At 42.5% G+C, this 20,171-nt stretch overlaps 1 protein-coding gene across 16 annotated transcripts in view; it reads left to right on the forward strand.

Moving 5' to 3' along the window:
• The window catches only part of ncam1a (neural cell adhesion molecule 1a), a 307,622-nt gene that overhangs the window by 262,979 nt on the left and 24,472 nt on the right, over window positions 1–20,171 (forward strand). For 5 of the 16 annotated variants that reach the window (XM_046307019.1, XM_046307020.1, XM_046307027.1 and 2 more), the window contains 3 exons: window positions 1,882–1,978; window positions 2,908–3,075; window positions 8,036–8,161. In XM_046307019.1, coding sequence (XP_046162975.1) covers window positions 1,882–1,978; window positions 2,908–3,075; window positions 8,036–8,161 — 391 coding nt within the window. Of the gene's footprint in view, window positions 1–1,881; window positions 1,979–2,907; window positions 3,076–8,035; window positions 8,162–10,288; window positions 10,304–10,746; window positions 10,783–14,535; window positions 14,584–19,009; window positions 19,013–20,171 lie in introns of all 16 variants that reach the window. The other 11 variants (XM_046307011.1, XM_046307013.1, XM_046307025.1 and 8 more) reach the window with 5 other exon arrangements.

A 20,171-nucleotide genomic window follows, 5' to 3' on the forward strand; every position in this document is an offset into this window, starting at 1 on the left:
TCTGAGCCATCCATTCGGATGTGTTACTGCTGCAGGCGCACACCTCTCTTCATACATTGGTCAGTAACTGTTGGAAGACAAACAGAAAAGCGAAGGCTATGTGTTTCCCTATTTATCCTTTTTAACATGTAAGAATTTGTGCTGTAAGTTAATCCAATTAACTCAAGTTAGTGCACACATGTTTTTTTTTGCGCATTGTCTGAAAGCGTTTAAAATACACTGAAAACATCCAACATACATAATCTGTACAACTAGAAACAACAATGTGATGACAAAACAAGTTGACTTTGAGGTTAAAGAAAGTGTGCTTGTCAATTTACCAGATTTTTCTAGTTGTTACTTTGGACAAAATAAAAACTGCAATATTCTTATAATGCTTTTTGTATTAATTTAAATAGAAATTACAGCTCAGTTTGAGCAAATTATACATTTGTGATTAATCACAGCAAATCCTGCGATAAACTAGATTACATTTGAAATGTTTGACAGCCCTAGTTGACATTAAAATGTGAAAAAGCTTGTGAAAGTTTAGCGGACATGCGTCAGTCATAGTTGCTCATGGTCATGTGATGAGGTAGCCCTGCCTGCAACTTAAACATTAGTGTTGGCCCTCTTGGGCGGGTGGTCAAGACATTGGCACAGAGAAGAATGAGACAGATATTTCACTGGAAGTATAAATGTGAGGCATCCACTTACTACCAAATATCATAGTGAGAGGATGCCCAGCAGTGGTAGAAGATGGATTTTGACTGACATTCTGCAAGTTTTCTCATTGATGAAACATTTGATCTCAATACAAGCTTTGTAGAGAGAGCATCGCTGCGAAGGTGGAGTCATGCGTCCTTCGAAACATGACCCACCTAACCGCGCTCATAACACCTGCCAGCTTAACTCATAAACCAGCCGCACCAATGTATCAGAGGAAACACCATTCAACTGATTCCCGGCCACGGCCGTTTGTTTGCACAGCCCGGGAAATGAACCCAGGTCTGTAATAATGCCCCTAGCATTGCATGCAATGCAGTGCCTTAGACCGCTGCACCACACTAAAGGCTCTCAATACAGTTTTCTTTTATTCCCAAAACTAAAATCTGCTATGAACAGATTGGATTAAATTGCGTTGTTTAGGAGTGCAAAGGCGAATTGAGTTATTGCACACTTCACAGAGTAGGTGTTCTCTAATGGGCAGATGCATGCTAAAACGGGCCAATAGGTTCTCACTAGCTCGTGCTTTGTTCTGCCCACTATGACTCATCTGTTCCCATTGGAAACGACAGGCTGTGGTCGATCTTGGTTAAGTTATAAAAATCCTTGACGGTGGCGTCAGCCGTGGGAGACCCGGGTCCTAATCCCGGCATTTATAAAAGCACACGTGAAACTTGTTGGGAAACCACAGTCAATGGTTGCGTCCCAAATTGCACCCTATCCCCTATATAGTTCACTACTCTTGACCAGAGCCCAATATTCTAAGTATTCTAAGCTTTATAATGAGAATAGGGTGCCATTTGGTATGCAAGCATTGAGTCTGTTCCCAGGACCTGGGTGGACACAGTCAGCATGCATAACCTTCTGTGCAGAATCTCAGGCAGTGAGTGTGCCCATTCAAAAGTGGGTTTCATGCCCAGTGTCCCCTGAACCTAGAACGCTCTCTGTGGCAGAGGCCTGTATGACCCGCTAGCACATTTACCTTAAGATGCCTGGTTAATGGTTCCACCAGAGGGGCCCACTGCCCCTGTTACTCGATCATTTTCGAGCAAGACGTACGCCAGCGGTGAGGAACAAAGAGCGCTGCTAGCACCATGGCGATGAGATCCTCAGTAATCAACAAGACCATCTGGGGTAAATCAGATCATTGAAGGAAAAAAATTAATCTTCTTCCAGGTCACCCCAGATTCCCAGAATGACTTTGGAAGCTACAACTGCACAGCTACCAACATGATCGGAGCAGAGTCCAAGGAGTTCCTCCTGATCCCAGCAGGTCAGTCAACAGGGCTTACTCTGTGATACTGTACACGGATTTCCCTTCAGATGATTCATATGTGTTCATTATTAAATCATTTGATACTGTATAGCTGAACAAATATGGCAATAGAAAGTTTGTATTTTAGTTCAATGGAAGGTGCATATAGTACAGCCACACAGTGTCGTTAGCACACCTTAAGCAGCTTCAACCAATTATTTCTGGAACAGTTCAGAAGTTTGGTCTCGATTTTACTTCACATCAGGAGGTCAGCATAGGGCTTTTAACTTCCAGATCAGTTACTTTTCAGTTGTTAAGGTGAAATGCAATTGTGATTTAAAAACATAATGGGTGTAATTTCCAGGGCGTTTACAAAGACATTTTGGCGTTAAGTACACATTTAAGACTGCTATTTTGGTGGACTATAAAGCAGTACAGACGTCAAGGGTAGTTGGACAAGCGTTATTTTATTCATCTGCAACACAGTGGTGACTGCCACTTTAACACATTTGTTAGTGAAGTTGCACTGTGCTTGTGAGTGCACCAATGGAAGAACCATTCTTACATTTTTTAAAGCCAGTTGAGAAAAGATATGGCAGATTTGGCTGTTACAATTGTTTCCCTGTGTCCAGTGTCAGTAAACCATGTGTCTCAGAATATCACCCCAACATGTTCTTGCCAATATAATTTGGAAGATGTAATTTGGATAATTCCCTTGCAGTTGGGACATCATTTCACATGTAGCTCCCGTTGCCTGTAGTATCATGGGACTTCCAAAACCTTAAAACCGTGATTGGCTGATCTCTTCATATATGGCCTTTTGACTGGATGAATCCAGGCACATTTCTCTTTATATGATTGGTTGAATCCTTGAGTCTGATTGGCTGCATATCCCGTGGGACTCGAGGGACAGGATTGAACCTGTACGTCTCTGTGGTGTTGTGTAGATGTGCCGTCGGCACCCGCCATCGAGCGAGTGGAGCCCTTCTCCAGCACCGCCGTTGTGGAGTTTGAGGAGCCCGATGCCAGCGGAGGCGTTTCCATCCTCAAGTACCGGGCAGAGTGGCGCATGCAGGGTGATGACTGGACCGGCAGGGAGTATGATGCAGAGGAGGGTGAGTTGTACACACACAGACACACACACAGACAGACACACTGAGCAGCCCACCACAAAATGACATTGCCAGTAGGACTCCAAGTAGACTAGTTTATGCCAGATGGTTGAAATGTGAACGTCAGCTTTCAGTTCTGAATAAGGTCCGTTTGTTGAAACATAACCTAGTGTCAGAGCATTATTAATACCTTTCATATTGAGTCTTAGCCAGTGTTTTCTTGGAAGAGACAAATCCATCTCAATGGGATAAATAACATGTAAATAAAATATCAAAACCTATGTGAGCTGTTGGGGTTGATATTAGAATTTAATTGTCAGCACAGTGATTCAGCCAAAATGACGACAAACACAAAGATGCACTAAATAACCAATCTGTCAGGGGCTGACAGGCCCTCCTTCCTGTCGAGTATATGTGGCACTGTGTCTGTCTGTCTTATCCATGCTCACATGGGATATGTCAGCAGATTGTTGACAAGCTGTTCTGTCAGCCTTGAGCCCAGCCTGACACACGCACACACGAAAGAGCTGGCTGACACACACACACACGAAAGAGCTGGCTGACACACACACACACACACACACACACACACACACACACAGGAATCCCTTCTAGCACAGAAGCACACAAACTTAAAACAACTTGGTTCACACACAAGTTACTGCAATTCTGCAGACACACACATAACGCCATGCCAGCACACAATCACACGGTGTAAGGCCTGCCGACAAATGCACGCAGATATCAAATAAAATCAAAGTTTATTTGTCACGTGCGCCGAATACAACAAGTAGACCTTACAGTGAAATGCTTACTTACAGGCTCTAATCAATAGTGCAAAAAAGGTATTAGGAGAACAATGGGTAAGTAAAGAAATAAAACAACAGTAAAAAGACTACATACATACACCGGTTAGTCAGGCTGTTTGAGGTAGCATGTAGATATGGTTAAAGTGACTATGCATACCGTATATGATAAACAGGGAGTAGCAGTAGTGTAAAAGACGGGTTGGTGGGTGGCGGGACACAATGCTAATAGCCCATTTAGCCAATGTGCGGGAGCACTGGTTGGTCGGCCCAATTGAGGTAGTATGTACATGAATGTATAGTTAAAGTGAGTGTGCATATATGATAAACAGAGAGTAGCAGCAGTGTAAAAGAGGGGTTGTTGGGGGTGGGGGGCGCACAATGCAAATAGTCCGGGTAGCCATTTGATTACCTGTTCAGGAGTCTTATGGCTTGGGGATAAAAACTGTTGAGAAGCTTTTTTGTCCTAGACTTGGCACTCCGGTACCGCTTGCCATGCGGTAGTAGAGAGAACAGTCTATGACTGGGGTGGCTGAGGTCTTTGACATTTTGAATTTTTAGGGCTTTCCTCTGACACCGCCTGGTGTAGAGGTCCTGGATGGCCAGCAGCTTAGCCCCAGTGATGTACTGGGTCATACGCACTACCCTCTGTAGTGCCTTGCGGTCAGAGGCCGAGCAATTCCGTACCAATGTTGCAGCTGTAGAAACCTTTGAGGATCTCAGGACCCATGCCAAATCTTTTTAGTTTCCTGAGGGGGAATAGGCTTTGTCGTGCCCTCTTCACGACGGTTTTGGTGTGTTTGGACCATTCGAATTTGTTGTTGATGTGGACATCAAGGAACTTGAAGCGCTCAACCTGCTTCTACTGCCCTGTTGATGAGAATGGGGGCGTGCTCGGTCCTCCTTTCCTGTAGTCCACAATTATCTCCTCTGTCTTGGTTACATTGAGGGATTGGTTGATATTCTGGCACCACCCGTCCAGGTCTCTGACCTCCTCCCTAATGGCTGCCTCGTTGTTGTCGGTGATCAGGCCCACCACTGTTGTGTCGTCTGCAAACTTAATGATGGTGTTGGAGTCGTGCCTGGCCAGGGAGTACAGGAGGGGACTGAGCACGCACCCCTGGGGAGCTCCAGTGTTGAGGATCAGCGTGGCAGATGTGTTGCTACATACCCTCACCACCTGGTGGCTGCCCATCAGAAAGTCCAGGATCTAGTTGCAGAGGGAGGTGTTTAGTCCCAGGATCCTTAGCTTAGTGATGAGATGTGAGGGCACTATGGTGTTCAACGCTGAACTGTAGTCAATGAATTGCATTCTCACATAAGTGCTCCTTTTGTCGAGGTGGGAAAGGGCAGTTTGTAGTGCAATAGAGATCGCATCATCTGTGGATCTGTTTGGGCGGTTGCAAAATGGAGTGGGTCTAGGGTTTCTGGGAAAATGGTGTTGATGTGAGCCATTACCAGCCTTTCAAAGCATTTCATGGCTACAGACTTGAGTGCTACGGGTCTGTAGTCATTTAGGCAGGTTGCCTTTGTGTTCTTGGACACAGGGACTATGGTGGTCTGCTTGAAACATTGGTATTACAGACTCAACCAGGGAAATGATGAAAATGTCAGTGAAGACACCTACCAGTTGGTCAGCACATGCCTGGAGCACATGTCCTGGTAATCGGTCTGGCCACACAGCCTTCAAATCAAATTGTATTTGTCACATACACATGGTTAGCAGATGTTAATGTGAGTGTAGCGAAATGCTTGTGCTTCTAGTTCCGACAATGCAGTAATCTAGTTAACAATTCCAAAACTACTACCTTATACACACAAGTGTAAAGGGATAAAGAATATGTACATAAAGATACATGAATGAGTGATGGTACAGAACGGCATAGGCAAGATGCAGTAGATGGTATCGAGTACAGTATATACATATGAGATGAGTATGTAAACAAAGTGGCATAGTTTAGTGGCTAGTGATACATGTATTACATAAAGATGCAGAGGATGATATAGAGTACAGTATATACGTATACATATGAGATAAACAATGTAGGGTATGTAAACATTATTAAGTAGCAATGTTTAAAGTGGCTAGTGATATATTTTACATCAATTCCCATCAATTCCCATTATTTAAGTGGCTGGAGTTGAGTCAGTGTGTTGGCAGATGTTAGTGGTGGCTGTTTAACAGTCTGATGGCCTTGAGATAGAAGCTGTTTTTCAGTCTCTTGGTCCCAGCTTTGATGCACCTGTACTGACCTCGCCTTCTGGATGATAAACGGGGTGAACAGGCAGTGGCTCGGGTGGTTGTTGTCCTTGATGATCTTTATGGCCTTCCTGTGACATCGGGTGGTGTGTATGTTGACCTGTTTTTAAGGTCTTACTCATGCCAGCTACGATGAGCGTGATCACACAGTCGTCCGGAACAGCTGATGCTCTCATGCATGCCTCAGTGTTGCTTGCCTCGAAGCGAGTATAGAAGTGATTTAGCTCGTCTGGTAGGCTTGTGTCGCTGGGCAGCTTGCAGCTGTGCTTCCCTTTGTAGTCTGTAATAGTTTGCAAGCACTGCCACATAAGACGAGCGTCGGAGCCGGTGTAGTATGATTCAATCTTAGCCCTGTATTGACGCTTTGCCTGTTTGATGGTTCGTCGCAGGGCATAGCAGGATTTCTTGTAAGCTTCCGGGTTAGATTCCCGCAACTTGAAAGCGGCAGCTCTACCCTTTAGCTCAGTGTGAATGTTGCCTTTAATCCATGGTTTCTGGTTGGGGTATGTACGTACAGTCACTGTGGGGACGACGTCCTCGATGCACTTATTGATAAAGCCAGTGTACTCCTCAATGCCATTGGAAGAATCCCGGAACATGTTCCAGTCTGTGATAGCTAAACAGTCCTGTAGTTTAGCATCTGCTTCATCTGACCACTTTTTTTTATTGACGGAGTCATGGATGCTTCCTACTTTCATTTTTACTTGTAAGCAGAAATCAGGAGGATACAGTTGTGGTCGGATTTACTAAATGGAGGGCGAGGGAGAGCTTTGTACACGTCTCTGTGTGTGGAGTACAGGCAATCTATAATTTTTTTCCCCTCTCGTTGCTCATTTAACATGTTGATAGAAATTTGGTAGAACTGATTTAAGTTTCCCTGCATTAAAGTCTCCGGCCACTAGGACAGCCGCCTCTGGGTGAGTGGTTTCCTGTTTGCTTATTTCCTTATGTAGCTGGCTGAGTGCGGTCTTAGTGCCAGCATCTGGCTGTGGTGGTAAAGCCACGAAAGTATAGCTGAAAACTCTCTAGACGAGTAGTGTGGCCTGAAATTTATTACAATGTAATCTACTTCAGGCGAGCAAAATCTAGAGACTTCCTTAGATTTCATGCACCAGCTGTTGTTTACAAATATGCACAGACCGCCCCCCCCTCGTCTTACCGTAGTGTGCTGTTCTATCGTGCCGGGTCAGCGTATGTCCCGCTAAGTGAATATGCATGTCGTCATTCAGCCACGATTTGATGTCCCGTTGGTAGGATATTCGTGATCGTACCTCGTATAATTTATTGTCCAATGATTGCACGTTGGCGAGTAGTATTGACGGTAACTGCAGCTTTCCCACTCGCCTTCTCCGGGTCCTCACGACGCATCGGCTCTTTGACCTCTGTACCTGCTTTGTTTCCTCTTGCAAAAAATGGGGATGTCGGCCCTGTCGGGTGTTTGGAGAATGTCCTGCTTGTTGTGGAAAAAAATCTACTTATGGACTAGAAAATACACACATACATACACAGAAACAAACATAACCAACCTCAACATATGACTTTCTCGCACACCCTCGCCCCCACACACACAGGGTCAAGCAATACACCTCCCCACACACTCACTCAAACAAACGAGGACGAGCCTCCACGCTCGCTCATAAACAAGAAACAGTCACGCCATCACACCCCCTCTCCGCTCACAATCTTCTCCACCACACTGCCTTGCTCCTGGAAAGAGAGGAGATCAAAATAACAGCCAGCACTCTGTCCTGTCCTCTGCTGTTTTTAGCACAGGCCCTACCATCGCATTACTCTTCCTAGAACCATCCAAGACATGGGTTTCATCAGCCAGCCGGGTGACTGGGTCCGTGATGAGTAGCTTTAATGGAGCTTTCTAAAACCCTTTTTCCTCCAACAGGCCTGAGCATGATCACCATCGTTGGCCTGAAGCCCGAGACCTTCTATGAGGTCAAGATGTCCGCCATCAACGGCAAGGGCGAGGGCGAGAGCAGCCCTCCCCAGAACTTCAAGACTGAGCCAGTCCGTAAGTGCCTCCCTCCTTCCCTGTTCCCTCCTGCTCCCTCCCTTCTTCCCTGCCCCTCCTGCAGAGCGACAGCACTCACCTGACCGTAATGCTTTTCCTTCCCATCACCACCTAGTGCAGTCTAGCCATCCAGCCACGACCACCCCAAGCCCCCTGCGCCAAAGGCATAATGCGTCCCCCTTCCGATCTCTCTGATAGACCAGCCACTCCACTCCGGGGATGCATTGCCAACTGACCCTAGACTGCGTGTCTGTTTGCATGGAAGGGTTGGGGAAGGAGGGCTAGGGACCTAGTGCTTCATATAATGGAGGGTGAAAGGGGGGTGCAATCCTAGTTTCTGTACCCCCTCCCCACACACTGCTCCTTGTGACCATAGTGTCTGTGTGTTTGTCACGGTTCTTCATGAGGACAACTGAAGTTATCAGAGCATAATCCTTTGTCATTTTGAGATTTTCTCTCGACAGATATTTGATGGATCAGTGAATGCTACTACCTAATAATTGATTGAAAGGAGTTTTGTGTGAACATCACTTCGAAGCATCACTTACTACACAACCATCACTGAAGCATCACTCCTGGAAATTCTTAAACTTCTAAAGCATAGTGAATTTGGAATAAAACCATACATTATACATTTGCCAATGTAATGGACTATCGTATGGAATAATGGTATCTTCAGATAAGTCAACACTGAGGGTTTGTTATTCTGAATCTCAGATGCCGTCACGAGTACGAAGAGGTTGTTTCTGTACATTCTCGCTACGGAAAAATCCAAAAGTCAGGCAGTGAAAATATTGTTATACTTCTAGAGTAGCACGGGCATAGTGAGAGACAAATGTACTTCCTGATTAGTTTATAATTGCTCCTCTTTTTGGCTGTTTTATTAAGGCCACTTTACACAAATGAAATAAGTGGAAAAAACTTGGAAGAGCTGCTTAATGAAATAGCATAATATTAATCTGGCGAGATTCACACACTGCCATAGCCATCCCAAAACACAGGTGCTGAAGGAATTAGAGCGTTGGAATGGAATAGCCACCCCATCTTTTCTCTTCTCCCTCCTAGTTTGCCAGTCATGCTGCTTGAAGTTGCTGTGCTGGCTAGTTATAAAGGTTTATTCCTTTCTGATTGAACACATTGTATTTAAGGCATGAATCAGTCTGATTCGGTTCTGCTTCTTGCCACGCTTCCATCTGTGCTTTAAACCTTCTGCTTCTGCAGCAGTCACCCTTAGCTGCCACTTGGATTTACCCTTTTTTCAGTCTGAAGTCTAGAGGGATGCCTTGTCCTGTTATTACTTCGTAATTTGGAGCATTGAGTACCTTTTTTAAAAATCAGATAAACAGTGATTTCATAATGCTCTGGATGTTTTCTTAGCTTAAAAGTACAGTGACATTATTTTAAGTCTATCCAGGATCCTTAAAGAGCAACTTTTCAACCCCATATTCATTATCTCCAGAATCAAACCAGTGTTTACATATATGAAAACAGCGTATTTTTTGTTTTTTTTAATTAAGTGATTTTCAAACACTGAGATTCGCGGTGATGTGGGAATCAAGAAAAAAACCTCCCTCTAGCTAGAAACCCTTTCCAGGTTTTGAAAATCCCTGTTTTAAAAAAATAATAATAATCCTACCCTGTGATTTCACAAAGAAGTATTTTTTAGGACGTTTCTTATCTTTTTAACCATAGATCATTGAAACGTGCCATTTTTACAAATGTAACCACTGGTTTGGTGCTGGAGATGAGGAATATGAAATCAAAAAGTGGTGCAGGTGCCCTTTAACATGCCTAATTGATGATAAAGTACATTGATTAGGTATTTTTATTGAGTTCTCTAAATTTAGAATACTTGCTTCTTTTTTACTGGTTATATATATATATATATATATATATATATATATATATATATATATATATATATATATATATATATATATATATATATATATATATATATATATATACAAAAGTGAACTATCCTATTATCACTGTCGGTCATGGTTCATAGTCAATTCTGAAGTGACAGGACAGTCAACTTCTACCATTCTGTTCTCATTGTTTCTATTTCTACTGATTTTGTTATTCATGTTTACCCATCTCTTTTTGTTCACTTTGACTTCTCAGGCTATGCTTTCACAAGTAAGTTCTCATCCCTTTTCTTTGTCTTTGTTTTCATTTCATCCATTTATTTGAAACATTCATTTCTGAAATCTTTGTAAAAAAAATACTGAATTAACTATTGGTGGTAGTAGTAGTGTAGATAAAGTGTTTCCCAACTTCAGTCCTCGAGTACCCCCAACCCCCAAATGTTTACCCTGGTCAATCCCTCGATGAGTTGAACCAGGTATGTTTTTCCAGTGCAACAAATAAAATGTGTTCTGTTGAGGTGTATTCAAGGACTGGAGTTGGGAAACTGGTGTAGATGCATTTACTTTCAACAATGGAATTTGGTCTGTTATGTCATTGCATTAAGAATTTACTTGACCATTGCTTCAACCTTTTGATTGGGGCATTTTGGTAGAGAATTTTTTGCCTTCAAGCAAATACTCACGCAATATCTCTTGTCTCATAAACCTTTCCAGGTGGCATACCATTTCATTACTCTAACGTGGACTCAGGTTTGTCTTAGTTGTTGTAGTTTCTTAACATAGACATTGAATTTATAATAAGTGAGTGACCATGTACCATAGCAATTCCATAGTTCCATAGATCATTTATAGTACTTGCTTCTCCCCTGTGACTTGTCCCCTTTCCCTTTGTACAGTGAACTGATTGACCCCTGATTGACTGCTAATAGTCACTCATCCCTTAGCCAATTGTACATATACGCAGTAATTAGTATGAACATAAGTAGAAATAACAACATGCTGGGAGAGTGTCATTGCTAATACAGTAGCATTTACAAACAAAGGCCTGAGCCGCAATGATGACTCATGGTTAATGCGGAACAATTTTAATGTAACTTGAGAAATCGGCAACAGACAGGATTCAGCCTCGGCTGATAGTTTGTTGCCGTTATTAAGGCATCCCTAATTCGCCAGACAATCTGCTTTTCCTCTGGGTTTATAGCATCTCTGTTCAGCCATGACAGTGTGAGGCCCCATTACTGAGAAGCCTATTTTTCCCCTCATAAGAGTCTGATACAGAAGGCAGAGAAGCGCAACAAAGACCATATCTCTAAATGATACGGATTCTCTTGGAGGAGATGGATCGCATCATCTGTTTTTGTAGTGGAGGTGAACCCGTCTGGATGGGAGAGGTGATTGGTGGGATAATGGTCCGAACACTCAACACTCACTTAACATTGATCAGGGCCTGCGTGAATAACCAGGAGCCCAGGGATGTCATCAACTTTAGTCTTCTCTATTGCTGTATGCAGTTACTATACTATTTCGAGTGGAAGGGACAACTTGTAAATGTAGTCCAAAGCAGTTGATGTTAAATTACATTTAATTGAGGAATTATTTCAAAGTATTGCTCTAAGTAGATGTATTCGGGTTATACAAGTTAACTCATCTCCTTTAATTAGGTTGTGTGTGCAGGCGTGTATGTCATAGTAGGGACTACAAGAAAGGTCCTAGTGAGTGCTCACATGTACATTTGTGTCATGCCATTGTACTAGGTTCCCGTGTGGCTCAGTTGGTAGAGCATGGCGCTTGCAACATCAGGGTTGTGATTTCCATTCCCGCGGTGTACCAGCATGAAAATGTATGCACTCACTCTGGATAAGAGCATCTGATAAATGACATAAAACCATTCTACACAGTGTATTCATCAGTTGAGGACAGAAGACAAGTCTTAATTTAGAAATATAGTGACCCAGGTGTCCATATAACCTGCAAAGGGATATGATGATTCCCTGAGGGCTGACCCAATGCTTGAGGTTGCTGTAACTTACCAGAACCCCAGGACATTTCAACCAAAGAGAGTACAGCTGAGGACCAGGGAGGTGTAGTCATAGGCACCATGTCGAAGACAGAGGACACTACCCCATGTATTGAGGTCCTAACAACCTACAGAGGGCAGCACGAATGTCCAAGGTACAGTATCACAGCTGTTTCTGTAGCAGGGCCCCTCCTTGTTGCCATGACCACACCAGCCAAGGCAACAGAGACCCTGTGACCCATGGCAATAGCCCTGAGAACAACATTGTAGGTGGCATGGATGAGGAGCTCTTTAACTCTGTAGGTGGAGTCACCAGTGAGCCAGCCATGGTGATCGAGGCTGAGGTGGTGACGGAAGTTTGGAGACCCCTGAATTCGACTGTTCTAACATCAGCAACCGCACTTGAAATTACATGTACAACAGCAGCTACCACACAAAATGCTCCCTGCACACTCAGGCTGGGCAAAAGGAGATCACTGGCAGCATAATGAGCAGCAGTCCAGCTGGTGACCTGACGTAATTGGACAGTGAGTACGCCTTTCTAGGGATGTCTCAGCCTCTCTTGACATTTTTCAACTAATTGGTTTTTCAGAAACACTTCTACCATGATTTAGGTGCCTTGGCTGGGGCACCGCAGAAACTTGGCTATAAATACCTTGGCTGCCTCTTAGCTTTTATGCAATTGCGCAGACATTTTTTAAATTGGTAATTTTTTCTTGTTCTTTTTTTGTAATCTTACATCATTTTCGGTATATCCAATTGGTAGATACGACCTTGTCTCATCACTGCAATTCCCCAATGGTCTCGGGAAAGGGGTAAGTCAAGACATGCTGCTTCTAAACCCAGAAGTCTGACGACCGAAGTCAGCTTGCAGGCGCCCACAAGAAGTCGTTAGAGCTCCCCTACCTGACTTGGTCGGCGCTGGGCCAATTGGGACTCCCGGTCACTGCTGGTTGTGGTGCCTCAGCACTGTGATGCTGTGCCTTAGAACTCTGCACCACTCGGGAGGCTATTAAATTGGTTCTTATCTAGCTAGCCAAAATGTCCTAATCCCTATTAATAATTAAAAGGTTAAATAAAATTTCTTAAGTATTTTTTCCCATTTTCTCAAAACATATCTTCCCTGGAATTTACCACAAATATGTCATTTGCAATATCTGCGCATTGCCAGACAAAGTTGCTGGCCTGCTCATGCAAGACGGATTATCACTCAACTTCTCACCGGTGAAACAACTCTATTGTGAGTTTCTGATTGTACTTCTGTTTCTGAACTGATGAGAGTTTACAGGGAGTCAAGCAGTGTGATGCTTCTTTGCAAAGTCGAAGGCTTTTGAGCGGTTCTTGCAAATATCATGTCAAAAGTGGACATGCTTTTTTTCAAAGATTTGTGGAGTGGATTATTGCTTTCTGCAATACTGCACTACTTTCAAATTAAAACGATTCTCCTTTTAAATTGACTGTGTTCTACCAAGCGTTCAGTCAATGTTGCTTTCATCACTTTAGTGTCTTTGTCTGCCATAACATTTCTCACCTCGTGTGTGTGTATCTAAGGAAGGCCTGACACCTCTGGAACAAAAACTCCGGTTACCTTAGACAGTTCTACCCCCACTTGTGTACAAAGCAAACTAGGCTGATTTGTACACTGATAGTCTATTTTATGGTTCCCTTACACAATATGCTTTTGTCACTAATAACACGATGTGTGTCATACAAGAGAATAATTTCTAATCTCACTCTTTTCAGCTGACAAACAATGATAGATTTTTCATTGAGTCATCATGAGTCTTTGTACAGATCTGTGGTTCTTACAAGGACACCTACCTTGTGGGTAATGACTCGTGATTATCTTGAGAAATCAGCTTAGTTGGAATGAAATTAGTTTGTTGATAAAGTGGGTTCAATTCTATTGATGATTGTCGAACAATGACAAACAGCTATTCTACCTGCTTTAAACAAGCCTTGTGAAAACTCATCTGCCCTTAGGAATTGTGTGGGGAATGTGGGGAAGCCAATTATGTATTTAGAATTTACGGGGCAGTACATGTGCTACCTGCTGGTGTTCCTAATGAAGATAAGAATCATTTTTGGGGTGAAACTTTAGTTTATTGCTGTACAATGTAGATTCCAGCTGATTTTACTGATAAAAACACAGTAAAATACACTGCTCTACATTCCATGGTAAGAAGCATCTCAGATAATGGCATGAAAAGACCTGTGATATGACATATTCATATTATGAATGTGATGTTGTCCCGTACATCATGATTTTAAAGTGCTCTTGTTCGTGAGGTGTTTCATGCTGCTCAGCATAAGCCTTATGTCAAAGTCAAAATTACGCTCTGTGGTGTGTTGGTGCCAGTAGATGACTGATGTGTACCGAGGTGGTGCTCTGCCATCAGAACAGCCAGTCGTCTAACACTAACGACTAGCACTGCCCTCTCTGGGCAATCACGGGCACCTCTCACCATGTTTTCACCATCTTGCAGTTTCGTCAGTGACACCAACCTTCATTCCTTCAACAAGTGCAGCCCTTAGTGAGTATGCCGGCAGTATGTGGTGTGTCTCTCTCTCTACCCCCGATGTCCCTCTATGTCTGCTTGGTCTTACCACTGCTTAGTGCTGCGTCATCACTCTGTAGAGAGAACCGGTGTAGTGACAAGGAGCTACTGATGTACTGTTATTAGTTAAAGGGATGTGATACAGAGAGACAGTCACTGACTCTGCTCACTGCCTCGATCCTTATTAGAGTTCCATTGACTAACCTCCGCCTGCGAGAAACAGGTTTCCCCTCTACTGCCTCTACTATTTCCCTCTAATTTCCTTCCAATGAACGCATGTATTCATCAGCAATATTCACACCACTGTGCATTTAGCATCGGCCCCCACAGTTTGCCGTGCGTTTAATTTAGAGTGGAAACTTCCGATTGGGCTTTACAGACATTATTTATTTTTATGTCAAAGCAGTGCAGCATGCAGCGCGCATTTTATTAGGGGATTGATCACTGTAACATTAATGATCACTGCTGCATGTTGTCTGATTAGTCTAAAGAAGGAAGTGACCATCCTTCCATTTAAATAACATCGCCACCATTAGCGTTAGCACACCAAGAGCTTCTCTGCCCTTTAGATATATAACTAGTCTGCTCATTCTATCGCTCTTCCTGTCTGTGTGTCTGTGGCTCCTCTGCTAAGCCAGGTACAATGTTTGAACACTCTTCTAAGATGTAGGCAGCTCCCTCCCCTTCTCGCTTTCCCCTGGTGGCTATGGTATTGACAGTGACGTCAGGTAACATTCCGGGTGTCCCATGGGTAACCATTACAGCATGCGTTACATATACCTGTCGAGAATAAGGGAGCCTGGCTTGACAGACAGCGAGGCAAGACAGAGATTATTCTGACAGACCGGAGGTTTTTGAAAGAGAACCATTCTGTGATAAAAAAAGAGGGTGACGGTGTCTTCTGCCTACAATTGGACAATGTTGCCCAGCCATCGGCATGCTGTGCTTTGAAGGATGGCCACAGGGATAATACAGTAAACAACATGAAGATCAGACTGCATAGAAAAAAAAGACAGCAGTATTTTGATTTGACCAATATTTTAAACAAACTAATGAATGCCAAACCGTAGGGATGTGAATCCGTCCTAACATAACTCCTGTGCTTCATTAAAAGAGAAGGATGGAAAGGGAAAAGGGGAGGGATAAAATAAAATAAAAGGCTCAGGTGGTGAAGAACGAGAGGCATGAATAAGCGACTTCCTTTTATACGATAAAGCTATGTTATCTTGTAGAAGTGGTTGTTGATGTCACTTACTGATGAGATTATTTTGAATTGATTAGGAGAGTTGTGGTTTGTTGTTTAAATTTTGAAGTTCCCACATGTGTAGCCTTTTCATATGTTTAATGCTCTTAAGGATTTGGATACATACATGTTTGGGAAGGGCAAATCGGGTATCCCTAAAGTATTGTTGGGATAAGCATGGCTGATTTGATTGGCTGAATGCTTTGATGCTGCTATGGGTCAACATTGGGCCCTGGTGTACAGTATAGTTGTGTTCATTGTGTGTGGCTGTGCTATGGGTCTGTCAAATTGCTGTTATCTGTCTAATGTAGAAAATCTAAGGATACCTGAGGAACTATTTTGTAGGTCATGTGCCAAGTATATTTCTAGGCTAACCAATATACATCATATAACAGCTCTAATATAACAGTGCTCTATTAGTTACTAATTTGATTTTGACTCACTTGTAGAATATTAAATTGTAGTGCATATACAGTGCATTCGGAATGTATTGAGGCCTCTTGGCTTTTTACACATTTTGTTACGTTACAGCCTTATTCTAAAATTGATTAAATACACATTTTTCCTCATCAATTTACACACAATACCTCAATGACCAAGCAAAAAACAGGTTTTTACATTTTGTTTGCTAATTTATTAAAAATAAAAAAACTACTTATTTACATATGTATTCAGACCCTTTGATATGAGACTCCAAATGTAGCTATGGTGCATCCTGTTTCCATTAATCATCCTTGAGATGTTTCTTCAACTTGGAGTCCACCTGTGGTAAATTCAATTGATTGGACATAATTTGGAAAGGCACACACCTGTCTATATAAGGTCTCACAGTTGACAGTGCATGTTAGAGCAGAAACCAAGCCATAAGGTCAAAGGAATTGTCCGTAGAACTCCGAGACAAGTTTGTGTCAAGCACAGATCTGGAGAAGGGCATCTAATATTTCTGCAGCATTGAAGGTCCCCAAGAACACAGTTACCTCCATTTTTAAATGGAAGAAGTTTGGAACCAGCAAGACTCTTCCTAGAGCTGGCCTCCTGGCCAATCGGGGGAGAAAGGCTTTGGTCAGGGAGGTGACCAAGAACCTGATGGTCACTCTGACAGAGCTCCAGAGTTCCTCTGTGGAGATGGGAGAACCTTACAGAAGGACAACCTTCTCTGCAGCACTCTACCAATCAGGCCTTTATGGTAGAATGGCCAGATGGAAGCCACTTCTCATTAAAAGGTACATGACTGCCCGCTTGGAGTTTGCCAAAAGGCAACTAAAGACTCTCAGATCATGAGAAACAAGATTCTCTGGTCTTATGAAACCAAGATTGAACTCTTTGGCCTGAATGCCAACCGTCATGTCTGGAGGAAACCTGGCACCATCCCTACGGTGAAGCATGGTGTTGGCAGCATTATGCTGTGGGGATGTTTTTCAGCGGCAGGGACTGGGAGAGTATTCTGGATTGAGGGGTAGATGACTGGAGCAAAGTACAGAGAGATCCTTGATGAAAACCTGCTCCATAGCACTCAGGACCTCCGATTGGGGTGAAGGTTCACCTTCCAACAGGACAACGACCTGAAGCACACAGCCAAGACAACGAATGAGTGGCTTCGGGTCTGAATGTTCTTGAGTGGCAAAGTCAGAGCCTGGACTTGAACCTGATCAAACATCTCTGGAGAGACCTGAAATTAGCTGTGCAGCGACACCCCCTATCAACCTGGCAGAGTTTGAGAGGATCTGCAGAGAAGAATGTGAGAAACTCGCCAAATACAGGTGTGCCATGCTTGTAGCGGCATACCCACGAAGACTTGAGGCTGTAATCGCTGCCAAAGGTGCTTCAACAAAGTACTGAGTAAAGGGTTGTCATTTTTTAAAACTTTTTATTCATTTGTAAACATTTCTAAACCAGTTTTTCCTTTGTCATTGTGGGGTATTTTGTGTAGATTGATGAAGGGGAAAAAAACAATTTCATCCATTTTAGAATGAGGCTGTAACGTAACAAAATGTGGAAAAAGTCAAGGGGTCTGAATACTTTCCGAATGCACTGTAAGGTCTATGTAAATCATATTAAAAGATTTAGTAATTTATCAATACTGATTGCCTTCATGTGTGATTAGTATTCTAGCTGGCTAAATGTGAAATATGACATGAGGAATTTGCCCTAAAGGCTTCAAGTGTGTTTGCATGTGCATACGTTAATGGTATTTGACACCAGCTAATCAGAGTAAGTATGTTTTATGTCTAGTGGTGTGTTTAGAATTCATAAAATGAAGTTCAGAGTCCACTCTCTGTTTCTGTAATTCATGTTTCTTTCCTCTATAAACATTATGGGAATGTATACTATGGTATGGGTTTACACTGCATTCTCATAGGTCGTGACCATATCTTTAGATACAGTATGCAATTGTACAATGTGTGACTGAATGTCAAATGTGTCCCAAATACTTTAACCCCCCCCCCCTCCCCAATGCTTAATGTGGTCATACAGTAGTTGTCATATTGGCATACCATATTTCATTGCGCATGTAACATTTTACAATGTGCTTTGTCAATCAGTATTGTTAATACTGCAGAGTTTCCTCTGTTTTTCTTTTCTTTTACACAACTGTCTTGGTTGGAGACAAAATGTTCAATTTATACAGGCCACAAGGCTGTATGAAGACCCTTTATGGTCAAGAGCCAAAGTATAAGTGACAGTCTTATACAAAGCCACTATTTTATGTGTGTAGAAAGAAAGATGCATGAGGCAATTTTAGACAAATAGCATTTCATGGAATTGGTATCCAGTCAAATTTGTGCATATATGAGTGAACTTATTTCTGGTCATGACATCTTTTGAATAGAGTAAAAACCTGCACTTGCAATCCTGAAATGCTTCATGTATCTAATTGCTGTACATGTTTTCTATGTCTATTTGATGTGCAAAGAAGTTCTGTTCTGAACGTATGTATTTATTTTGTCATGTGTTTCTGTTTTGAATCATTGTGTCTTTAACATTCTTATTATTTTGTTCCTTACCCATGTTTACATCATTTAAAAAATGTTTTGTATTTTCCATGTGACCCCCCCCCCCTTCCACTTTTCTTTCAACCAATCATGTGCGTGCGTATCATATGACTATGTCATGTGGCTCTTGCATGGTGCTGATGATGTCGTCTTCGCTGGTGAACAGAAGGTAATTTTTTTTGTTCTGTTTGGTCCGATTCATATTATAGCAATAAGAAGCAGTGGAAAATTAGACATGGATTCAAGCCTAGATACGCTACTATGATAGCCATTAAACACATTTGTTTTGGTCAACTTGGATTCTATCTACATCCAACCACATTAACACAATTACATGCAGATGTGTGTGCTTACTTGGTTAGCCACTAACAGAGGTATAATTCACGTTTTTTTCTGAGAGGTGCAGAGTATTGTAATGAGAACGTCAGGGAGCAGGTTTCGAACCCTCTACCTTCTAGTCCGAAGTCCAGTGCGTTAATGACTGTATCCCAAAAGCGATATCCGCGCTTACACTACTCCCTCCTTTCAAAGAGCGCTAGTTTGCGACTCTAAGTCTTATAGGCCAAGCACACACACTGTCATGGATACAAGGTCCGATCACTTCTGTCACCAATGTAATGAACTGGTAGGAATCAGGTCTTGAACCAGAGTCGATATCCGCTTTTATAACCCCAAGGTCGTTACAGTATATTTCCCTCATTTCTATAGCTATGTCACATATTAGATATGTTATATAGATTGCTATCAGTAAGCATTACATAATGTATTATTATTATTATTATTTGCAAATAAGTAAAGGGTTGACCTCTAACCGGATATCTTTTTTTATAGTACATTCTTTGGGGGTGCCTAAGGTGCCATTACTACCTCCTATGGCTATCATGTGCAAACAGAACATGTTTTTTTAAATGTACTTTTTTGTTGCCAAATCACATAATCTCAATAGCAGCGTTGAAACCATCGCCTTTAGCAACTGCACGCACGCTCATTGAATTGTGTTTACCTGGAATTACGTATTCATCCTTGGAGTTAACTCCTTTTCAGACTGTCTCCCAGAATGCTTTTCTGAACTGACTATCATTGGTAATCACTCCACATTACTGCATGCATGTTCACTCCTCTTTCCTTCAACTCCTTTGTTTTCTTTACTGTCTCACCAGACAGAAAGGTCTGGCCTTTCTGCATGTCTGTGTTTTGTCTTCCAGAGTGCCTCTATGTTATTCACATGTATTGATATTGACTGAAAAATGACAGTCCCATTTACAATTCATGAGTCCTTTAAAACTCATCTGGTGTGACAAACTTTTCATTGCATTTGGGGCAAAACG

The sequence above is a fragment of the Oncorhynchus gorbuscha genome, linkage group LG16 (genome assembly GCF_021184085.1).
Source record: "Oncorhynchus gorbuscha isolate QuinsamMale2020 ecotype Even-year linkage group LG16, OgorEven_v1.0, whole genome shotgun sequence".
Classification (NCBI taxonomy): domain Eukaryota; kingdom Metazoa; phylum Chordata; class Actinopteri; order Salmoniformes; family Salmonidae; genus Oncorhynchus; species Oncorhynchus gorbuscha.